We start from the raw sequence: 22,803 nt of genomic DNA, 5'->3' as shown, positions 1-22,803 counted from the left end.
GACAATCTGGACTATAAACAGTAAAACCCAAGATCTTTCATTATCATTCAGCAAGTTTTCTTTTTGGTGAGCTCCAGATATAATTATTATAAAGAATTCGCATTTCGTTGATCGAATATCACTTAAACTCTTCGAGCCATCATCGATACCAAAGAGAGCCTTCCTCCATCTATCAACTTTGCCTTCCTGCTAAATACCAAGAACAAGGTCGACATCGAGGAGAGATCCGTTTCACATTCGTATTATATTTTCTTCGCGCGAATTTTGATAATGCCGAATCCTTATTATACACGTCCACGGCGACCACGATTCTTCCGTATAGATGTCTATTTTGGTAGAGAAGCCACAGGAGGATACGAGTATTCGTGGGCAGAAAAGTGGTGGATATACAGAGCAATTAGCTACGGATCTTTTGTGGAGAGGTGCCACCGTTCCTTGATGAGGCATCACCCAAACACAGTTTTAAGAGATTTCAGGTTGATTCTCAATGTCATGTCGGAGAGGTACGATAAAATCACTCCAGCCAACATTCAGGCAGTCATGAGAGAACTTGAATCTTCTCAAGGAAGACGCACGGTATTTCCAGCGTACATCAAGCGACAACCTTCAGTGGTAGATTCAAATAATTGAAATATCAGGATTGAAAGGTAAGTTTGGTATTCTTAAGATTTGAGCAGACAGCGGGGACACCTGGCTTGCAATTCGTCTTGAACTGACAAATCAAACTAGGTATCAATGAAGTTCAGTTGAATGAACCAATCTGCAATACTCCTACATTGCGAATACCAAATCGAGATGCTTTTCCAGTCGTCAGACCCGTGTCCCAGATTGAGAATCCACGAGTATTGCGGAGGCGACTTCCTTCATTCAACAAGCTTACAACCTTCAAACATCCTCCTTCTTATCTTATAATGTTGACTCTAGGTCATTTTACTTTCTTTTCTTTTTTCTACTTCAATCAAAAACAATTGTTTTGTCTTTTTGGGCCTCAAAATTTTGACACACACATCCACATCAAATCAGATAGACATAAAATGAATCTGTCAACACTCAAGCTGTTGGCCATCTTTCTGGGCTCAACCTTGGCCATTGTTCCTACACCACCCATCGTCACATCACCACTCCCCCAATCCACAATTGAGCCAGCCTTTACTGCAATAATAGCGGCACAAGCAACTCAGCAACCGATTTCTCCTGTTTCTAACGTTGGTGGCGAGGTATTCAGCAGGTTTGTCCAAATATGGCTCGAGAATATGGTAAGATATCATTGTTATCAGAGATAATTGACAGATATATTCATTATATGCCATAGACTGACAGCCTCGGTATAGGATTTCAAAGAAGCTACCAATGACCCCAATTTTCAATGGCTTGCAGCACAAGGTATAACACTCACTAATTACTGGGGAGTAACACATCCTTCTCAACCAAACTATTGTGCAGTTGTCGGAGGTGATACATTCGGCATGGATGCAGACGAGTTCGTTCAAATTCCGGTCAATATATCTACTGTTGTAGATTTGCTCGACACTAAAGGCATTTCTTGGGGCGAATACCAAGAAGATATACCGTATGCTGGCTTTGAAGGATGGAATTTCTCGAAAACCGACCCATTCCAAGAAGATTATGTACGCAAACACAATCCACTAGTGATGTTCGATTCAGTCACCAGCAACGCTACTAGGCTTGCTTTGATCAAAAGTTTCGAGTCATTTGAATCAGATTTGGCAAATAAGACTCTACCACAGTGGTCTTTTATCACACCGAATATGACAAACAATGGACACGATACTAATGACACTGTAGCTGGAAATTGGTCTCGTATGTTCCTTGAACCTTTACTTACCAATGATTATTTTATGAACGATACCTTGGTTGTACTCACCTGGGATGAGAATGCCGAAAACGATGAGGAGAACAAGATGTTTGCTATCCTTCTTGGTGGTGCTATCCCTTCTTCCTTCAAAAATACTACCGATGATACATTCTACAACCACTATAGTATGCTTTCAACCATAGAACTTAACTGGGGACTCCCTTCTCTTGGCCGCTGGGACTGTGGTGCAAACGTTCTTGGTATTGTCGCTAGCAAAGCAGGATACGATAACTATGCCGTCAATACCACTAAGTTGCTTTTCAATTCATCATACCCAGGTCCTCTATCAGCAGATAGGTTTGATCCAGTCTGGCCTTTACCTGATACGAAAGCAAGTTGTGGCTCAGGTCAGGGAGTCTTGAAAAAAATCGTTGATGGATGGGGCAAATCCGATGGCACATACAACGTATGTAATTTGTTCATAACTTTACCCTGCCCGATGCTTATTTCTGTCTCCCACTACCTCTCCATCTCCTTGAACACCCAACTCGTTGTCAATGCAACATTTCATTTTAACCCAAAGCACTTCTTCAATAGACAATCACTAATGTCCTGATCTCTAATAGTATACCGACTCCTATCCATATGATGATGTCAGTGGTGATAACACAGGGGGTGAAGCGAGTCCAGTAACCACGACGTCTTTGCCATCAGCCACAGCTCCTGTACCTGCACCTCTTCCTTCAAAGAAATCAGAGGCCATGGATTTGAAATATGGTGGAGGTAGCTCCGTTGCCTTGATGATGGGATTTGTGTTTGTATTATTGATGGGTTGAATGTTGAAGGTATCATTGGAGAGGCATTGATTGTATCGATAGATGAAAATTTTGGAACTCTGTTGAGTCATAGTTTTCTTAAAACTACCTGCAACCCCCGTCATGCATTTCGGGCAGTTGGTATCTATTAGAAAGTACAATGCTTACCTAGCTCTCAAAATTACATTATCTGATCAAGCATGCCAGCTACTTTCCTTTCATTCATCTTGATATCGTGAGTCATTGACCAGCTGTACACCCAGGACAAGTGAACAAATGATACTAATCTTTGGGATTACCAAACTTGTGAGAATTGGGTCAGTAGACCTTTTTAGTTCTGGGGTCTCATTCTCATCCTCCACCCTGATCAACCGCTGTGCCACAGTACTCCTTCCATTCGCAACCTCTTCAGAATTCATTTTCCACCGTACATTGGACCACAGAGAAGAGGTTCCAGAGTTGCATGGTGGTTCAGCTGCACGAAATCACGAGGATCCGTCAAACTCGACCAAACAATAACCATTTCTTTTAACCATGAACACAATATATCGATGAACCACCAGGTAAACGTATTACTTGGTCATCCGCAGCGTGGGGGTTACTTTATACAATGCAGATTCTTAGAACCAGCAAACGGGATATATATATCTTGGCTACACGAGGATCTCCCGGATGTAACATGCAGAGTACCTAGTAGGTAAAAAATATTCAAACAATGGATGATGGGAGACGAGGGAGTGGAGTGTAGCAGCGTGGGATTTTGATAGGACGTGTTGACCAATCATAATGTCATGATTACATGCATGCTTCATTTCATCATTATAAGTGGATAAAACTTCCAAGTTGGGTAAGACACAGATACGGTAAAAATAGCAAATAGCAAGGCACATTTACATTTGGATTAACCATGCTTGTCATAATCATAGGTTTGGAATCCTCAATGCAACAAATCATGTTATACCATTTCATTTCACTTGGCATCAATTTGTTCAAAGCGCTCAGAGCGTGAACAAAACTTGACCACATCGAAAATACCATCATTGGTCTCCACTATATTGGGCACACACACTCAGGCTTTACCCTGACCGCAACATGTTACCAATTATATGAAATCACCTACAGTATCTTGATGTTGAAGGTCCAGAACATTCAAGATAGCTTCTCCGAAGGTGATCCTCAATCCCTCCTCTAAATCGAGAGTTGACCAGCTCCATCGACTTGATAACAATAAGATAACATCTTCGAAAAGACTGGACAGAGGAGGGAGTTCACAAATTGACAGGCGCCAACATTTACTACAGGATTACGAAGAATTCGAGCTCGCTGAATATCCTGGCGTACGAGACGATCCACCTCCGGAATCGCACACAAGTGAGAGAGACAGAAGAAGGGCAGAGAAGAGGAAAAGACTCGAGGAGGCAGACGAGATGAAGTTCTCACATAGTATACAATTCAATGCTGTTCCAGATTGGAGCAGTCATTACATCGCTTATAGCAATTTGAAGAAATTGTAAGTCTTGGCGCGAACTGATCTCTGAATGATGCTAATGATGTCTTTTCCGCAGGATCTACCAACTTGAGAAGAATGTACATCGACCCTCCACTGCCGTCGAAGACGCCGAAAATTCCCCTCTAATCAGACCGGCCGAAGATTCAGATGCTATCTTTCGCAGAGCACTAGATGCAGAATTGGAAAAGATATCCACCTTTTACGAATCGAAGGAGCTTGAAATTTTTGGCGAGGTTGCAGAGCTATTGAAGGAGGAAGAGGAATTCGAGGCTGAAGTTCTAGAAAGCAACCAGACAGATGGCAATGGCAATGGCAATGGCAGGCCAAGAGCATCGAGCAACGATCGACCACGACAAAACAGTATCTTCAAATCTTTTGTCCCTAAAGGGAGAAGGCGTTCAAGCACAATAAGTCGATCAATAGATGAGGGGGTCGAAGATAGTGATGATGATGACGACGATGAGAATACTGCGCTGCGCAAACCACCCATGCCAAAAAGAAGCAAGAGCTCTCCTCATGACGCGAATACGGGGGGTTTCGAGGACATGCGCTCTTCAACGGATTTAATGAAAACTGCTCGACGCAACAGTATGAACTACGAGGATATGGCAGAGCAGGCATTCAATGCCTTCTATTCATCTGGGATTACGTTGAAAAAGCGTGCAGTCAGTTTATATGTGTCACTATGTGAACTGAAATCTTTCGTTCAGCTTAACCAGACAGGTTTCAAGAAGGTTTGCAAGAAATATGACAAAATATTGGACAGAAATTTAAAGTCGAAGTACCTTCAGGATGTCGTAGCTCCAGCATATCCTTTCCGCCCCGAAACACTTAAGCATATCGAGGAGAACATATCACGAGTAGAGCGCATGTATTCCGATGTGGCAACTCAGGGAGACGTCGACATGGCAAAGAAGGAATTGCGATCACATCTACGAGAACATGTCGTTTGGGAGAGAAATACAGTTTGGAGGGAAATGATTGGCATTGAGAGGAAAGCTCAAGCTGCGAATATGGGTATTAGAAGGACTTTACTGGGCGTGGATAATGATCCATCTAAACTCCGATTGCAAGGTGATGATGCCGACATCGCTGAGATGAAGGAATTATCAACACCAGTTGGGAGAGTAAGATGTCCAAGATGGCTGTTTAGTTCAACGATGTTCACATTGGTTGGAATCATTACCATTTTCATTTTACTATTGCTTATCCCAATCATGAAGAAGCCAGAACAACAAAATTGTTTAGCAATGCTGGTATTTGTCAGTCTGTTATGGGCTACCGAGGTAAGAAACCCTTTGAAGACCCTAACTATAATCTCTTATTGACTGGTGTTTAGGTCATACCTCTCTTCGTTACATCTCTCATGATTCCATTCCTCTGCGTGATTCTAGGCGTGGTTCGCTCTGATGAAAAGCCTCACCATCGACTTGAAGCTCCAGCTGCGGCCAAATACATATTTTCCGCAATGTGGACTCCAGTCATCATGTTATTACTTGGTGGATTTACAGTAGCTGCAGCACTTTCCAAATATGATATTGCTAAGAGGATAGCGACTTTTGTCCTAAGCAAGGCTGGAACGAGGCCAAGAACAGTTCTTATCACCAACATGTTCGTAGCAGCTTTCGCAAGTATGTGGATTAGTAATGTTGCAGCACCTGTCTTGTGTTTCTCAATCATCCAGGTGAGCTTGAAACCCCTTTTTACCTCTCTTGAATCTTATTATTAACAGTCCTAGCCCATGCTTCGAAACCTTCCCTCTGAATCTCAAATGTCGAAAGCAGTTATTCTTGGCATTGCACTTTCATCCAATATTGGTGGAATGCTTTCACCAATCGCATCGCCACAGAATATTGTCGCTCTTCAAATCATGTCTCCACAACCAGACTGGGGGACTTGGTTCTTCATTGTCTTGCCAGTCGGTATAATTTCCATCGTCCTCATTTGGATCCTCTTACTTCTTACCTTCAAGCCTGGTCGTGGAACTACAATCGTTCCTATTCGCCCAGTTAAGGATGCATTCACTGGAGTTCAGTGGTTTATCACCCTTGTTACTCTTGGCACCATTGTTCTCTGGTGTGTGAGTCATCAGCTTGAAGCAATCTTTGGTGATATGGGAGTTGTCGCAATTATCCCAATAATACTATTCTTTGGTACCGGTATCTTGACAAAGGAGGATTTCAACAATTTCTTATGGACAATTATAATTCTTGCTGCTGGAGGACTTTCTTTAGGTAAAGCCGTCAACTCGTCAGGGTTGTTGCATACTATTGCTGGTGAAATCACTGCGAGCGTTGAGGGTTTGAGTCTCTATAGCGTACTTGTCGTATTCTCATGCCTCGTCTTGGTCGTTGCGACATTCATCAGTCACACTGTCGCAGCTCTCATTATTCTTCCATTGGTTCATAGTGTCGGAGCAAGTATGGATGAGCCACATCCCAACCTTTTGGTTATGGGTGCTACATTAATGTGTAGTGCTGCCATGGGATTGCCTACAAGTGGTTTCCCTAATATGAGTATGTATACCCCGTTTCCAATTCATAGATAAAAGATATGCTAATCATATATAGCTGCAATTATGATGGAGGATTCACAAACAGGACAAAGATATTTACAAGTGAAACATTTCATCACTCGTGGCGTACCAGCAAGTATCCTTACATGGCTAGTGGTCATCTCGGTTGGTTATGGATTGATGAGAGTGGTTGGGATGTAATATTTGATCTTTACTATCTTATAAATGGAACATTAGATTGTGATTGGGACTGGTAAGGAGAAAGGGGTCGAATTGGCGGGCATGCGGCATTGCAGAGATGGAGTTGGTTTTTTTGACACGTTTTCGAAATAGGATAGCAAATCACAATTTTGAATCGGCAAATTTCACATTCTTGGTCTACCTCGATCTACATTCTCATCGTTAGAATTCTCATTCCTCAGTTACACTATGATACCACATTTACTAACGAAAGTTCGCAAGGAATGCGAGAACCGGGGTTTTGTGTTTTGAGTGTGCATTTGTTTATAGGGGTAGTTATCCCCTTGAAGTCGCATCTCCTCTCCTCTCTTTTTCTTTCTGTTTACTCAAATCGCCGTGTCATTTACACTCGAAGATCACGCGCCAACCTCAGACACCCTTTCCACAAAACCACGCTCATTTACTCAAACCCTACCCTATCTCCCCAGCCAAAATGCATCTCCCAATCCTCTCTCTCACTCTCCTCCTCGGCCTCAGCGCCGCCATCGCCGTCCCAGCCCCCAATCCCGACTCGGCTCTCGAAGCCAAAGATTTCATCCCGAACAAGGTTTTGCGACAGGTGATTCCGCGACAGGGAATCCCGCTCCCGGAACCGGAGGTGGATATTGAACCCCCGCGAGATGATGGCCTGGTTCCTTTTGCGGGAGGGGGACCCGTGGTCGGGAAGTGGGTGAAGCCTACTTTTACGCCGGGCCCGGAGGATAATATCCCGCCGTTTAGTAATAGTGTGGTGAGTTGGGGTGGGGGTTTCTTTTTTTTTGTGTTTGTTGTTTGTTGTGTCTGTTTTTGTGGGAGGAGAGGAATGGAAAGGAATGGAAAGGGGATTGAAAGAGGGGATTTTTGGTGCCGTGTATTGATTTGATTTGATTTGATTTGATTCTCTATGACTGACGTATTTGCCTGTTTTAAGGACTTGAAGAAGCGCGATCTTGGACACACAAAATCAAATGTGTGTATCTCATTTCCCTCCTTTCTTGCGATTTTTCACTACTTCATTGCTTTTCTTTCCCAGATCATCATCATGTCCTGACCGCATGCTAATATTTCAATTCATCCAGGCATTCTGTCCTTACCCCGGTACAGCATACTGCTGTAACCCTAACCCGGGCACAGGAGGAACCCTCTGCAAATGGAATGGTGATGGACATTTGTCCGGCTGTGAGCTGATTACGGGTGGGGAGAGCGTTTGTTGTTCTACGCTTGGGTGTAAGGGGATGAGTGGGTTGAAGGAACCGATTACTACGGTTTAGGTTGGGGTGGGATGGAAGGAGGGGTGGAGGGGAAGAGAAGTGGCCGGAGCAGCGATGGCGGAAAGGGGTGAAGAGAAGGTTCATACTGTGGAGGTACAAGATGAGTGGTCACGGTATTGGATTGAGATCGCGGGGCACGATATATCTCAATGCGTTGTAACGATTGTTGTCTTTTTATCGCAGCGCCGATGGGGAACAAGGTTCTAAATTGAAAGTTCAAGTTATGTTACTGTTTTCTCTTTTTAAAAGGTCTTGTGGTTTGGAGATGAGGATTTCTGGTATGCACTTTGAAACAATTCGCAATATATTCATTCGTTTGATTTGAATGAACAATTTGACACCGAACTTTTCATGCTATTCTAGGTGGTGAGGTGGTGAGGTGATGATTGATCGGTCATGTGATCTCAGGTGTTGACCTTCAAAGCAAAGTTTGCAGCATGATATTATTGACCCGGGAAGTCTGGACAGATACATCTCTGTGGCTATTGCACTCGGCCAATAAACGTGTCTTCGAGATTACAATTGGCTCTGTCTATCTATTCATCAACGCTTCTCGATGGTACGATATTCTAATAACAATAAAAATATCGTTGCTAGAATCCATACCAAAACTGCAACAAGAACACCCCTCTCAAGCAGCACACAATACATACACACAGCACCCGTTGGGGTTTGATGACCGAAACTGTGAGCTTTCGAAAATGGGATTCACGTCAGAAGATGAATCATCTTCGAAGATGGCGGATCCTGTGATATTTCTCTAATCTTCAGACCCTAGGTTAATAAATTCGATATCGCTGTACCTGTGAATCTGGAAGATGGATTTTGACGAAGTGCTGCAGAGGGAATTTGATATCTCTGTGGCTTGAGGTTTTAATTTATACCTAGGTGGAGTCGGGTAGGTAGATTAAGTGATACTAGAGGAGAGTAGAGTATTTTATAGTCGGGGGTGCAGTCGAATAATATAGGGGCTTGGATGTTTAAAAGTAGTTGAGAAATTGGAGATGGTTTATTGTTCTAATCCGGTTCATTATATCAAGTGACTTGAATGTTGTGATTGGTTTGGGGGTTTGATTATTGAATACTATGACTAGAAGCTCCGCTAGTCCTACAGTCATTACATAGGTACTAGAATCTATCAGCCTGGGTATTAAAGCTATCAGTCACCACTCTCAATCTTTTTTTATGATTTCAGTCATAATTTAGAGTCACTACAATTTTTTGGACTGTATGACTCCAAGGGTTATGACGAATGATTAACACGCCCCAAATCTGAATATTTCAGTCATTTTGGTAATACAAACTCGAGTCAGAGAGATCCTCAATTTACAGAGTCTTGACTGTGCATTAATTCTGGCGATTCTTCCCTCTCCCACACCTCAAACTTCCTTGAAAACGTCTCAGAAAAAAAAATCCTCAATAAAGCAGACCGTTAGCATCGAAAATAACCCAACTGTAGCGCATCACGTTATCCCAGTTTAGCGAACAGCTTTGAGCATCCTTCCAATCTTCAGCACTACCTGAACATCGAATCCGTCCCTTCAACCAAATATTCCTCTACCAAAGCAATAACAGCACTACCTGAGTAACGAATCTGTTCCTTCAACCAAATATTCCTCTACCAAAGCAATAACAACCACAGCCATGGACGTTTCCAAAGTTACCAATTGCCAAACAAACGTTGGATCTCATGCCGAAGCGCCAGATGTCGCTTCCGAAATTCCTGATCCCAATACTCTTGTTCTTTACTTTACACTTACCTTCTACTGGAGATTTTGTCACAAAAATTGTCAAGAAGAAATCGATGAGTGGAGACGCAACATATTATGGCACGCTAGATCTATCAAGGGAACTATCCTCGAGCCACCTAGCTCACTTGACGCCAAGGAGGCTCTCAACTTCAATATCCTCGAGCGCTTTCAAATGTATTTCCTCCCTCAATACGAACACTTTACGCGAACTCCAGATCTTGGTAAGCAGGTAAAACCTCGATTCATATTTGACGTGGATCCTTGCTGTCTAGAGGGTCAACCTGAATTTATCATCGAGGTGGGATTCGAGAGGTGGCAACTGGACGACGATGGACAACCTGTGTGGAAACTCTGCAGAGATGCCTTCTTTATTCAAGATCCCCTCACAATCCCCCCTTCACAATTTATCATCGTGTTCAACGAAAGTGCCTTGGCCGAACAAATCATGCAACGACTTCGCTGCGATGGATCCGAAGATTTCTTTCCGAACGCCAATGGCCAATACATAAAGCAAAGCAGCAAGAGAACGATTATAGCAATAGCGACTTCCGCATCACCAACTTTTGAACCATTTGATCAAAGACCATCTGGACAGAAATTTGATCTTCATTATAGGGATTTATGCTGGGGCGAGTTTGGAAGTTGAAACGGGGTTCGCCGGATCGCTCGCTGATAAAACGACGACAAGAGGATGCGTGGCGCTTGGCTCCGATTATGGCGGAGAGGCGTGGGCTTGAGGTGCGGTTTGCGACCAATGATTGGTTCGAGTCGGATGTTTATGCGTAGTCTAAAAAATGATTGAATTAAGCATGGGTTTTCTCAATAAAGTTGATTTTGAGTCATCGTTTTTTGATCATGTCTTGCAGCAAAAGTGTGGTGTGTGTTAAGTGAATTGTGTGACTTTGAAGTGGCACGACTAGGCCACTCATATATATTTGTTCACGTGTATTTGTTGAATTTGGCCGTTAAATTCAATGGCATGAGTCTTCTCAGGAGTCATCAACTCTTCAAAATACTATATAAGTTGTCAAACCTCCCAGTTTCTGTATCCAGCTGCTATAAATATCAAAACACATACTTCCGACAGAACGAATCTCATAAAATAATACCATTACCTTCAAATAACGGAACTACGTAACATCATTTCACCACCTATTCCGGTACGATCTCCACTACTGTCAAGATACTATCTGCCTCATCAATCAGGAAATCTTCTCGCTATATCGACTTCGCTCTTAGTCACGGTATACACAGTCATCACTTGACAATTTACATTCAACACCACAACGACAAGCCCCAGTACCTTGGCAAAAATGTCAAAAAGATCTTCAAACAGGACCACAAAACCCGAGCGATCCGCCCTAGTAAAACTCCCCGCTTCAACTCCCAACCTCTCCCTGAGAGAACTTGGACTCTGGAAAGACTATTTCGTAGAAATTTCAGCCCCAAGAGTATGCACTCTTCCAATTTCGATCAAACAGAAAGACGAACGACCCTCAAAGCTTCTAGAAAACTTCAAGAATTACTATATAAGCAACCAAGTTCAGATTACCGAACACGATACTACAATCTATGTCCTCCGTACCTACTCCGGCATTTCAGTTAGATCCGAATACCGCATAGTCGATTGTTTTCGTCTGTCAGATACAAAAGATTCTGATTTTCCTAAGGCTATTATAGCACTACACTATGTCAAAACTCCAGAGAATGACGAGCCTTATCTCGACCGTACTCTGTTTGTCGAGGAGCCTCTCAAAGCAGACTCCAAAAGTTCTCCGGTAAGAGGACAGCAACTTGGAGAGCGCTTTCTATTAGTAGCAGAGGATCTCGAAAAAGAAATTTCGTACCGATTTTATGTGCCTGGTGGACAGAAAAGCGGACCTTTGTATGGACAGTATGTCCAAGATGATGGGTTGGGTAGTGTAGATATTGAGCAACTCGATCAAGGAAGGGGTCGGTATAAGTCTACTGCTGTGGTTTGGAGAAAGTGGGAACCTCTAGAGGATCCGGGAACGGAAGAATGGAAGGGTAATAATGTCGCTTTAAGTCGTATTGTGGAGGAGAGACAGCTTTATGTAAAACCCCTTTTAGAGTCTCACGAAAGTTCTGCGGGTATGAGAAACTCGGGACGAGAATGAGATTGCGAAGGATCATCTGTCAGCCTGGACTTCCAGGTTATTGTATATTAGATCGCAAGCATGGGTTCAACAACATAAATCGTTCAAAGAAATATACACAAAGTTCAATGTCTGGAAAGTACCAATTTATCTTGCACAATCGATATCCAGTACTCTGAACTATATTGTGAAGGAATCATAACTATTAATCAGTTTGAGTGATTAGTAATTGATATCATAATCAACTTGGGCGAGGCCTCAAAGTATTCACAAGGTTATTTTCATTCCCTTCGTGCTTGAATAGCTGGTGAAATTGTACAAACATACGCGGTAGGTTCATTCGGGTTCTTCTTCTGCATGAATACTACTTAGGATTCATCATCATCTCTCCATTCAGCTCCTTGAATTCTTGAATTTCCACAAACAGTGAGACTCATGCATAGCTGTTTTTTCTCAAAAACACGCTGGTGTGGACGACGAAGAGCAACGGAAATACTTTCTTCATTGACTTCAAGAGAAAGAGAAGCTCAATCGCATTACCACTTGAGCTGTAGACCGAATTAATTATAGCTTTGGGGTCTGCCTGTGAGGCATAACAGTGGCTGATGAATCACTTTGTAGCCATGAACTGCGGTTGATTGAACAATACTAATCATGCCCAAAAAGGCTTGCCCTAAATCTCCCTCGGTCACGGGAAAGATACCCTGAATTGATAGGAATGAAGTGCGTCACTCGAATGGTGCTTGCGATTAGACATTGTAACTTCCAAGATGGAAGAAAGCACTAGATCGTAGTTATAAACTAGCGGGGGTCCACCAGTGGTCCGGGGCCCCAGAGTATCCAGAGCTCCGGACTGCGTTGCAATCGTATACCAGAGCATATCGATAGAGGTCAAATAAAATAGAATAAGAAAGCTAAAGAGGAAAGAGAACCTTAGGGGATATCTTTGTCTCTTAGTTCGAGGCTAGCTTGAACTAAGGTTCGTATGATGAGTAATCAGACTGTCATGTGATATTCGTCACAGACAGTACAGTACAGTCCAACAATGAAGACTTATTACCAAATCTTCAAACGAATTAGAACATTCAAAATATGTGAGATATTGAATTTGATTGGAAAATTGCCTAGCCCTTATTTTCTCATACAAAAGGAGTGGGCTGCCGCTTTAATATAACTACATGCGCAAACCCTTGCTGCTCGTAATTCATCATCCTAGGAGCTAGCTCGGTCAATGAAAATTAAAGCAGCTTTACATTGACTAAAGCGACCTCACCCTCATTAGAATCGTCTACAACAGCAAATTCATAAGCCGCTTTATGATTTGAACATCTCATTAATTGTGATCTCTCTCCTCCCTTTTATCGCGGTTCCGTTCATCTTGTATGCTTTGTAATCAGGTACCAGTTCATTTGGACCATGATACGGAGTGTGATGGTATGGCAACACAGGCTGGCGATTACCATTACGGTGGAAAAAGTAATTGGAAAGTTCGGGACCGAGAGCTCTCCTTTTTCACGACGGAAGTTTGGTAAAACTTGTTGATTGCCCTTCCATTATGTCTGATTTCAAAGCTAGACCCCACTTCATACCAATGCTACCGGCATACCGGCTCGTTCAGCCATCTTGATATGGGAGCTAATTCAACATCGTGAGAGTAAGTAGCGTGAGCCATCTCTGGAGATTCTCGACATTCCGATCTAATTCAATCATCCGGTACGAACTAGCACCAGTTCTTCAGATGACATAATACATCTCACTCATGCATACGTCAACTCTCCTTTGGAAGAGGTAATTTCGACAAGGGTGACACGTTTCATAAATTTTCCATCAGTGATTTCTCCCGGTTACCCCACTCAACGAAGCACATCAGCCACTTCGACTCTCCAGGGCTTCCTCTAGGCACTCCATAATAAGTTTAGCCGCCTGTAATTTCCATCAAACATTCACTAAATATCCCCGTTCTTCCCCCAACAGCCGAGCTCCCGTCTGAAATATATTGAAAATAAAGTGTAAATGCGCGTTTCGGGATATTACATCGATCCTTAATGAGATGAACATTAATGGATTGGAGGGATTGGAATTTTTCCATATCCTATATATGATGAAATGACGATCCAGAATTGACGAAGCTTTTGAAAAGTTTGGACTGCCTTTGCTTTATATTTCATTCATACTCCAATTTTCGTGCTGTCCGCGAAAAATCACATTCTTTTTTTCGATACGCTGTAAATTTTCATAAAGATGGTTGTCATCAATTCTAAATCTTTGCCGCTGGCGGCTGGTCTTTTTATCTCAGCTACTTCGGCTGCAGATGTTGCGTTATATGGTCAATGTGGAGGGTCGGGATTTACAGGATCGTCATCTTGTGTTTCGGGGGCAGTTTGTCAATCCCAAAATGCATTTTATTATCAATGTGTAGCAGGAGCTGCAACGGCAACGAGCGCAGCTGAGGTGGTCTCGAGTACTGCAGTCGCTCCTGTGACGACGGCTTTGGCTATCTCGAGCTTAGCTCCAGCAGTTTCAAGCTCCGTTTTACAAATATCCTCAGCCACTACGAAGAAAAAGTGCTCCTCGACTACTTTCGCTACTTCGGTTGCTAAACAATCTACTTCAGTAGCCAGCTCTTCGGTTATTGTTCAAGAAAGTTCTGCTGCTCAAGCGATTTCTTCCCAGAGAAGCTCTGTCCAGTCATCAGCAGTAGTCGCAAGTTCCTCTTCTACTTCCAGCGTACCCCTCATTACTACAACATTTGCAGCTCTCCCAACTGCCATTGTTTCTACATCCGCCGCCCTAGTTACCTCAACTCAAGCTGCTATTGTAGCAACGAGTTCTTCCAGCGCTGCAGTTGCATCGACTGCAAGCTCATCCGCATCTTCCGGAACCAAATATCTTATGGTTTTGTAAGTTTCCAAGAACCAATTCCGAAAAATATGTAACTAACAAATTCCCAGCGGTGATTCCTACACATCCGACGGATTCTACGGCGGAGCCACTCTTCCCTCCGCCGAAAACCCACTCGGAGTCGCCCTCCCCGGATCCACCACCGACGGCGGTCTCGGCTGGCTCGGCGTCGTCGCCACCGAACTAAACAGTTCCCTCGTTCTCGGTTACGATTACGCCGAATATGGCGCTACCACTGACAACACCCTCGTCAACGGTGCCACCCACGATCTCATTGCCCAAGTCACCGAATTCTCAACCTACGCTGCACACAATGTGTCCAGCGCGCCTTGGACCGAAGACAACACCATGGCGATCGTCTGGATGGGCATCAACGATGTCGGAAACTCATACTGGGATGGATTTGTCACTCCATTCGACAACATCCTCGACGTGTATTTCGCACAGCTTCAAATCCTATACGATGCGGGTATCAGATACTTTACACTATTCACCATTCCCCCCTTCGACCAAGCCCCCGTTTTCGCCGAGCAAACCGCTCAAAATATGGATTACGTACGCGGCAACATAAGCACCTACAACGCCGATCTCGTAACTCGTTTGGCGACCTTCGAGGCTGCGAATAGTGGCGTCACCGGCACGATTTTCAACACGACCGAATCTTTCTATACCGTGTTGGATGATCCAGCGACCTACGGCTTGCCAGATGCGACATGTATGAATGCGGATGGGACTTCGTGCTTGTGGTATGATAGTTATCATCCGGGTCAAGCTATTCAGAAGTTGGTGGCGGAGAACTTTGTTAAGGCGATGAGTGGAATTTTCTCGCTCTAATGGGTGTGCGAGATGAGAGAAGATGAGACGTGTATATATTATTCTGTTGTTCAAAATTAGGGCGAGGTGGAAGATGTACATATTATAGGATATTGTGAGGCGTGAGGGAGTCGGCTTTCTATCGGATTGGGGAGAACTTTCTCCCGTTCATCTGTATATGCCTGGCTTTCAGTACCCAGCTTCTAGCATGTACATACCCTTTTTTTTAAATTGTGAATATCAGACTCATTAATTTTACACTTATCAAGGTGCCAGACTAGTCACACTTGTTCGAAAACTCCCCATCAACAATACCCAATTCAAACACATATCTAACTCATTAGTTCCGCTAAACAACGACCAAGCACTGATCTAAAATCATCCCCTTTTCACCCCATCTACCCATCAAAAAAGAACCCTATGAACAGCCCTACCAACCTTCAAAGCTCGTCCCCGAGCATTCAACTCCTTCCAAGTCTTTACATCTGTTCTCTCCAACTCATTAAGAGCTGCAATCTCCTCATCAGTCGGGGGCTGAGATCTTCCCGTCTCAAAATACATGTCTGAGTATGGGACTAATTTGGTCTAGAAACGTGATTAGTCATTATGGAGATCAAACCTACGAGAGATTTCAAGCAAGACACCCCGGACCCCCCAAAAAATAAGGAAAGTAGGGGGGAAAACCTACCTTCTTGACCACTTTCCAAATTCCATACAAAATGAAAAATACAGGAATCCCGATATAAGTAGCGACAATATTAGCCCAAGCAAATGGTCTCGTAGTTGCAGCTACATAGCCTTCTCCGGCGACAATCAGGCAACCCATGAGAAAAGCAAATATCGATGTATATGGAAAGATTCCCGCTTTGAACGGAAGATCAGACAAGCTATTTCCTTGACGGACCCAGCCGAGACGAAAGCGAATGTGCACGAGACATTGTGACATGTAGATGAGTAGATTACAAATTGCGATCCTAGAATATTCTCAGCAAATATTTTGGGCAGAAAAGAATCGCCTTCAGAGTAAGAGTAGCGAGAACTTGGGTAATAAAGACGAAAATGCCAAAGAGGAGATATGTACAAATTGTAAAGCCAGGTGAATACAACTCCCTGTCCAAAGATTGCACCAAAGAATGCGACGAAGCCTATCAATACGCTGACGCACATAGCTGGTAACGGGACTCCATTACCTTTCCATGTGGTAGCGAAAATTTTCGGGGCTTGTCCATTCTTTGCGAGTGCAAAAAGTATACGAGAGCTAGCATAGACGCTGGTGTTACCGGCACTGACCACAGCGATAAGAATAGCAGCATTCATGATACTAGCAGCGGCAGCAATACCTGCATCTTTGAAAACAAGTGTAAAAGGAGAAGCTGCGATTTCTGTAGCGGATGTAGTCAGGAGTGAGGGGTCAGTAGACTTGATGTTGATACTCTATTATCCTTAGCAAATGTACGAATGCGATTGGGAATTTTGAGATGATTGAAACCCACAATGACAAAGATAGATCCAACATAGCAGAGCAAAATCCGCCCAATCGTTCCCTTGATAGCTCTTGGGACATCTCTACGTGGGTTTTTGGCTTCACCAGCAGTCAAACCAACTAGCTCTGTACCTCCATAACTCAAGAAAGCCGTACACAAAGCAGACAAAACACCGGGCCATCCTGCAGCAAAAGGTGCTCCTTCTGTCGAGGATTTCCAGTAATCGAAACCTTTAGCTTTGTGGCCTGGTATTCCACCGCCGTTGAGGACCAAGCCGACAATGATAAAGATGATTACAACGAGAACTTTCAAGAAACTGAAGAAGAACTCTGCTTCTCCAAACCATCGAACTCCAAAGAGATTGATAACTGAAAGGTTAGACACGTGAATAAGACACCATTTTTCAAAAAGATAACCTACCAACGATCACAATAAGAAATACCAAAGCCCATACCCAAGTCCCAATATCTGGTAGCCAATAGCTTATGATAATGCCTGCTGAAGATAGTTCTGCCGGTAAAGTAAGAACCCAAAGAAACCAATAAGACCATCCTTGAGCAAAGCCAAGAGCCGGGTCAAAGAATCTGTCGCCGAACGCTGCGAATGATCCAGAAACTGGAAATATGGTCGCGATTTCACCAATCTATTTCGTGATTGATCATTGGATTCTATGGCTTTAACTCGAGCTTCGCCGGAAAAAGGATGACTAATGTCGAAACTTACAGTAGCCACAACCAAATACACAAATATACCAGATATAATAAACGAAATCACAGCTCCAACAGGTCCAGCCGTTGATATGGTAGCTCCAGAGATGAGAAAAAGTCCAGTACTTGAGACAGTTTATTAGCTAGGTATACATAAAGATACGTGATGAATCTGGTGAATCTAATGTCATGAAATTAAAATAAACGTGTAACCACGCGTCAGAAATCCAATGGAATTTAAATGGGCAATTGCAATTGTAAGTCCAATGCCTATTAGGGACTCAAAATTTGCGTCTAAATCGGTGGTGATATCAACCAAAAACAAGAGAAGATGACCATGATGAGACGAAGTTTTCAATGCAGATTATGGCAACATTCAGACGTCATCTAGTATCCAAATACCAGGAAAGAATCGAAAGAATTGAGAGACATACCCTATAGTTCCTCCCACAGCAAGCATACTAAGATGTCTTGATTTGAATTCTCTTTTCGTCTCGGACCCCCAATTACCCACGGCGACTTCACCATGTTTCAACGAATCGACATCTCCCGCAGTTTGGATATCTAAATTGGTGATTTCATCCTTACCGGTGAGTTTTCCGGTGCTGGTAACCATATTTTATCAAGAAATCAAAAACAAATAAGAATGTCACTCAACAACAAATGTAATACCTTTTACCTCTATTACCCCTCATTATATACGTATCAAATGGAAATATCGTATTGGCGGTATCGCAAACAATCAAGGGTGGAGTTCACCCGCAGACCCCATTTTTGCAGGGACTCCACGAACTTTAGCGCCACTTCTTATCATGAACTTTGCATAGATAACTATCAATTGGTTCCTCACAGCTACACCCATTCAATTCGATTGAATAGTTCTCAATTGGGGAAGACAATAAGATAAAATCTTATCTCGGCGTTCTAAGGAGACGGATACGGAAACGGATGCGGAGATATAATAGTCGCGGTTAGACTTCTTAGATCTGCGGGATATCCGATAGGGCGTAAGGGGATCTTTTGATCTGAATTGCATTGCATATTTGATGGTAATCGTATGGTTACCGAGGAAACAGGTATGTCTCCGCAAAGGCGTACTGGACATACATTCATATATATCAATCTAATCCCCAAATTCCAGTAGAAATTTTCAATTACCACATTCATACTCTGCAGAGATATTTCAAGATCATGGCGAATAACAAATCATTTGAACCTGAGCGGGCCCTGATTGGTGGTTCTCTTGATATACCCCGTATGGTATCGGGATTATGGCAGCTAGCTGGAGGACATGATCAAAATGTAGATGTGGAAGCAGCGGCCAAAGCGATGGAACCATTGTGAGAATCGCAAAGTCATAACTAATTTTTACTTAATCACTAATTGCTAAATAAGAATTGAAGCAGGATTGGACTGTTTTGACATGGCTGATCATTATGGCGACGCAGGTGAGTTGTCCTTGTCTCCAAGAGTCTTGGGTTACTGACCCAGATAGAACTGGTTATGGGTCAGCACAATTTGACATCGACGAAGAAAATGATAGCTTTCACAAAATGGTGCCCACCAGAAAACGGAGTTACCAGCTTCGAAAATGCGGAAAAGGCTGTGGATCTTGCATTGGAGAGGATGAAGCAAGAAAAAATTGAATTGATGCAATGTAAGAAAGTCAAAGAATTTCCTTGAAGAAAACTAATTCAGATTAGATCATGCGTGGGACTATACGGATGATGGTTACATTCGAAATCTTGAGCACTTGCGAACTTTACAAAAACAGGGAAAAATTGGAATGATTGGAATGACAAACACAGATGCGGCACATCTCGAACTTTTGATCAATACGGGATTCAAAATTGCAACCAATCAGGTATCGTGCTCCGTTATTGATCGACGTCATGTTCGCGGTCGACTTGCATCAGTATGTACTGAATATGATGTTGGTATCTTGGCATATGGAACACTTCTCGGGGGGTATCTTAGTGAAAAGTGGCTTGGGGTTGAAGAACCAAAGGATGAAACAGAATTGAACTGGAGTCTGAGAAAATATCTGCGATTTATTAATGCGGCTGGAGGATGGTCATCATATCAAGTTGTGCTTCAAGCACTTTCCACGGTTGCCAAAAAACACGGAGTTGGTATTTCTGCCGTTGCAACACGACACGTTCTGGACCTACCTGCTGTAAGTGCTGTGATTGTCGGATCTAGGCTATCAAGTACTTCAGACAAGTATACAGTGAGCAATCTTGAGGCTTTTAGTTTTGCATTAGATGCAGAAGACAGGGCTTTGATAGCAAAAGCACAGGAGGGCCTTTCGGATATACCAGGAGACTGCGGTGATGAATATCGACGACCACCATTTCTCACAGCCAAAGGTGATCTTAGCGATCACCTTGAAGAGACAGATCATGATTTGAAGATCGCCAAAGCTATCGCTGGTGGAGCTCGCGTCGAATATTCTTCAGGCAGCCACTGGGAGCCCATTGCAGTATGTTCTTACCCCGGATGTATTAGAAAGGTCACTAATATCCTTTTCACAGAGTTATTGTCGAGCGGTCAGAACAGGCAACACCATTCGCGTATCAGGGACCACAGCAAATTCTCCAGTCTCAAGCATTCCAGCGCTAGGTGGAAAAAGCGCGCGTAGCCAGACCGTGGCAATCCTAGATATCGTTGCGCGTGCCATAAAAGCTCTGGGGGGAGACTTGTCCGATGTTGTGCGAACCAGCATATTCTTACAAAAGGAGGAGGACGTCGAAGCGGTCAGTCTTGCACATGGCTGGGCTTTTAAGTGCGTGGGAATCAGACCGTCAAATACATTGGTGGTATCAGGGGTAATTGGGGACGAATTTCTCGTCGAGATTGAAGTGGAAGCTGAACTGGGTTATCGTGAAGTTGTAAGGATATAGTGGTAATGAATAAAGCGAAATCTGATGTTTGTTCTCATACGAAACAACTGTGTGCAACGAGGAATGCTTGAAATCGATCAGAAAGTAGGTAGTAATAGTACAGTACTCGAGTAATGTAGGTACCCACAAGTTTCCATCACTTCGTAGATATTGATTTATCAGTTCTAGCAGCCGCTAGTGCCAATGCACTACCGTATACTCGGTGTTATTTTAAATGAATGCCGACATTAGTTTAGCTAGTGTATATTATATCAAAATCTATTAAAAGTTACTTATTTCAAAATTCGAAATTATCTCAATTATAAATATTTAAGATACAAATTTCTATATATATATATATATTATCGTAGGTTATAAGCTAGTATATAAGTATATAATATATATATAGAATATAAGAGAGATTAGACTAGTATTAGTCTATTATGAGAAGCTGACTCGTATTAATAACTAAATAGCTTTGAAATACGTGATTTTTATAAAATAGTATATAATATTCCTTTTTTCTTATTCTATATTCGAGGGGGAAAGGTTTTATTTTATACTTTTTCCTATCAATCTAGCTTTCTACCTTTATAGATCTCTTTCTTTTTCGACTATTTTATTAAATAAAGCTCTTCTTTCTTATTCCTTATTCGATTTTATTATAATTACGTTAACCTAGTTATATATAAGTTGAAAGAGCTAATAAAGAATCGGTTTTCCGGCCGTTCTAGGCTAAGGGCCTTAAGCGACGATCACGTGATATGATCATGTGACTTGGTCATGTGATCCTGTAATTCGCTCCCAGTATACTATATGAATATAGAACTATATGTATATATATATATAAAAAGATATATTATTATATTATTTTTATATAAAAATAATATATTTAATTGAATTTCTTATAAATATCTTTAAATTATAATATTTCGATATAAGTATTAAGTTATTAAGAGAATCAAAATATTAAATATTAGGGAGTAATTATCTGATAGAGTATATATAGTAGATCTACTATTCCAAATATATTCGGAATACTCTACGCTTTTATAGGTTAGTAATAAAGTGAATTAACCCTAATATTATATTTTAAATATAAGAGTATCTTATTCTAAGCTTCTTATTCGATAAATCTGAACGAGGATAATCGTACTTTGAATTTAATCTCAATAATTAGTTCAGCTACAGCTATATACACTTCTAGCTATTTCTATATTTATAAAGACCTATATTTATAGGAAACTAGCTCCTTTCTGATTAGCGTATACCGGATAGGTTTATATAAGACGAGGATGAGTATTAGGAAGCGACTATCTAATAGAATATATATAGTAGATCCACTATTCCGAATATATTCAGAATACTCTATACTTTTATAGGTTAGTAGTAAAGTGAATTAATCCTAATATTAAAAGTATATAATAAAAAATCGCTTATTTTTAGGCTTTAAATATCTAAGATTAATCTCCTAAAAAGTTTTATTTAAAAGGAATTTTTATTCTATAAAGACTTCTTTTAAATAAGAAACTCGACTAGATTTTAAGATTGATATTTATTCAAATAATATTAAGTAAACTCGATAAACTCGAAATCTACTTAATTAGATCTAGTCTAGTATATTATCGATCTCTCTAGTCGGACTTATTGAAATTCGACTTTTTTTCTACTTTTTTATTTTGTAGGGTGAGGCTCTGAAACTAGGCCAGATGTAGTTAAGTAGATTCCGAGTTTATCGAGGATAATTACTCGATATCGTTTTGAATAAATATCGACCTTAAATTTAAATAAATTCTTTACTCAAATTTATAGTTATTTAGTATTTTTAAAACTCAATATCAATATAATTAATATAAATATTTTATTAAATCTTTTTTTAATAAAAATAGAATCTATTTGTAGCAGGTAGCATGGTGGCTAGGCTCTAGTAGCGTAGCTTATGTAACTAGTATAGTAGATATATTTAAATAGTATAACTTTTAGTTTAATAATAAGACAGTTT

At 41.8% G+C, this 22,803-nt stretch overlaps 10 protein-coding genes across 10 annotated transcripts; 9 read left to right on the top strand and 1 right to left on the bottom strand.

Moving 5' to 3' along the window:
* Positions 1-270: 270 nt before the first annotated feature.
* Positions 271-630, top strand: EAE98_011634 (uncharacterized protein; the record flags this gene model as incomplete). The annotated part of the gene is made up of 1 exon (XM_038959256.1): positions 271-630. One exon carries the CDS (start codon positions 271-273, stop codon positions 628-630), a length of 360 nt encoding a protein of 119 aa, XP_038804314.1.
* A 404-nt stretch (positions 631-1,034) lies between these two features.
* Positions 1,035-2,652, top strand: EAE98_011633 (uncharacterized protein; the record flags this gene model as incomplete). The annotated part of the gene is made up of 3 exons (XM_038959255.1): positions 1,035-1,256; positions 1,332-2,282; positions 2,443-2,652. 3 exons carry the CDS (start codon positions 1,035-1,037, stop codon positions 2,650-2,652), a joined length of 1,383 nt encoding a protein of 460 aa, XP_038804313.1.
* A 179-nt stretch (positions 2,653-2,831) lies between these two features.
* On the top strand, positions 2,832-3,150 carry EAE98_011632 (uncharacterized protein; the record flags this gene model as incomplete). Its single annotated transcript, XM_038959254.1, has 2 exons — positions 2,832-2,866; positions 2,967-3,150. 2 exons carry the CDS (start codon positions 2,832-2,834, stop codon positions 3,148-3,150), a joined length of 219 nt encoding a protein of 72 aa, XP_038804312.1.
* Positions 3,151-3,567: 417 nt separating this feature from the next.
* On the top strand, positions 3,568-7,043 carry EAE98_011631 (uncharacterized protein). The gene is made up of 5 exons (XM_038959253.1): positions 3,568-4,141; positions 4,197-5,427; positions 5,481-5,825; positions 5,880-6,657; positions 6,712-7,043. The coding sequence occupies exons 1-5, from the start codon at positions 4,059-4,061 to the stop codon at positions 6,855-6,857; spliced, it is 2,583 nt and encodes an 860-aa protein (XP_038804311.1). The 5' UTR covers positions 3,568-4,058; the 3' UTR covers positions 6,858-7,043.
* A 286-nt stretch (positions 7,044-7,329) lies between these two features.
* EAE98_011630 (uncharacterized protein) lies at positions 7,330-8,146 on the top strand (the record flags this gene model as incomplete). Its single annotated transcript, XM_038959252.1, has 3 exons — positions 7,330-7,626; positions 7,807-7,845; positions 7,955-8,146. The coding sequence occupies 3 exons, from the start codon at positions 7,330-7,332 to the stop codon at positions 8,144-8,146; spliced, it is 528 nt and encodes a 175-aa protein (XP_038804310.1).
* Positions 8,147-9,790: 1,644 nt separating this feature from the next.
* Positions 9,791-10,543, top strand: EAE98_011629 (uncharacterized protein; the record flags this gene model as incomplete). The annotated part of the gene is made up of 1 exon (XM_038959251.1): positions 9,791-10,543. One exon carries the CDS (start codon positions 9,791-9,793, stop codon positions 10,541-10,543), a length of 753 nt encoding a protein of 250 aa, XP_038804309.1.
* A 667-nt stretch (positions 10,544-11,210) lies between these two features.
* On the top strand, positions 11,211-12,035 carry EAE98_011628 (uncharacterized protein; the record flags this gene model as incomplete). Its single annotated transcript, XM_038959250.1, has 1 exon — positions 11,211-12,035. The coding sequence occupies one exon, from the start codon at positions 11,211-11,213 to the stop codon at positions 12,033-12,035; it is 825 nt and encodes a 274-aa protein (XP_038804308.1).
* A 2,220-nt stretch (positions 12,036-14,255) lies between these two features.
* On the top strand, positions 14,256-15,749 carry EAE98_011627 (uncharacterized protein; the record flags this gene model as incomplete). The annotated part of the gene is made up of 2 exons (XM_038959249.1): positions 14,256-14,914; positions 14,966-15,749. 2 exons carry the CDS (start codon positions 14,256-14,258, stop codon positions 15,747-15,749), a joined length of 1,443 nt encoding a protein of 480 aa, XP_038804307.1.
* Positions 15,750-16,133: 384 nt separating this feature from the next.
* EAE98_011626 (uncharacterized protein) lies at positions 16,134-18,535 on the bottom strand (the record flags this gene model as incomplete). Its single annotated transcript, XM_038959248.1, has 7 exons — positions 16,134-16,313; positions 16,417-16,702; positions 16,810-17,162; positions 17,222-17,580; positions 17,633-17,855; positions 17,936-18,044; positions 18,354-18,535. The coding sequence occupies 7 exons, from the start codon at positions 18,533-18,535 to the stop codon at positions 16,134-16,136; spliced, it is 1,692 nt and encodes a 563-aa protein (XP_038804306.1).
* Positions 18,536-19,110: 575 nt separating this feature from the next.
* Positions 19,111-20,822, top strand: EAE98_011625 (uncharacterized protein; the record flags this gene model as incomplete). The annotated part of the gene is made up of 5 exons (XM_038959247.1): positions 19,111-19,259; positions 19,315-19,367; positions 19,415-19,576; positions 19,623-20,401; positions 20,454-20,822. The coding sequence occupies 5 exons, from the start codon at positions 19,111-19,113 to the stop codon at positions 20,820-20,822; spliced, it is 1,512 nt and encodes a 503-aa protein (XP_038804305.1).
* Positions 20,823-22,803: the final 1,981 nt, after the last annotated feature.

The sequence above is a fragment of the Botrytis deweyae genome, assembly GCF_014898535.1.
Source record: "Botrytis deweyae strain B1 chromosome Unknown BDEW_051, whole genome shotgun sequence".
Taxonomy (NCBI): domain Eukaryota; kingdom Fungi; phylum Ascomycota; class Leotiomycetes; order Helotiales; family Sclerotiniaceae; genus Botrytis; species Botrytis deweyae.
Note: the sequence above shows the minus strand (reverse complement) of the source record. Positions and strands in the feature narration are given on the sequence as shown.

What these genes read in the sequence shown, in the direction of transcription:
- EAE98_011631 (XM_038959253.1), top strand. Translation starts at nt 4,059, where the DNA reads ATGAAGTTCTCACATAGTATACAATTCAATGCTGTTCCAGATTGGAGC. An exon ending in GTCTGTTATGGGCTACCGAG is followed by an intron (nt 5,428 to 5,480) that starts GTAAGAAACCCT and finishes ACTGGTGTTTAG; the next exon opens with GTCATACCTCTCTTCGTTAC. An exon ending in TGTGTTTCTCAATCATCCAG is followed by an intron (nt 5,826 to 5,879) that starts GTGAGCTTGAAA and finishes TAACAGTCCTAG; the next exon opens with CCCATGCTTCGAAACCTTCC.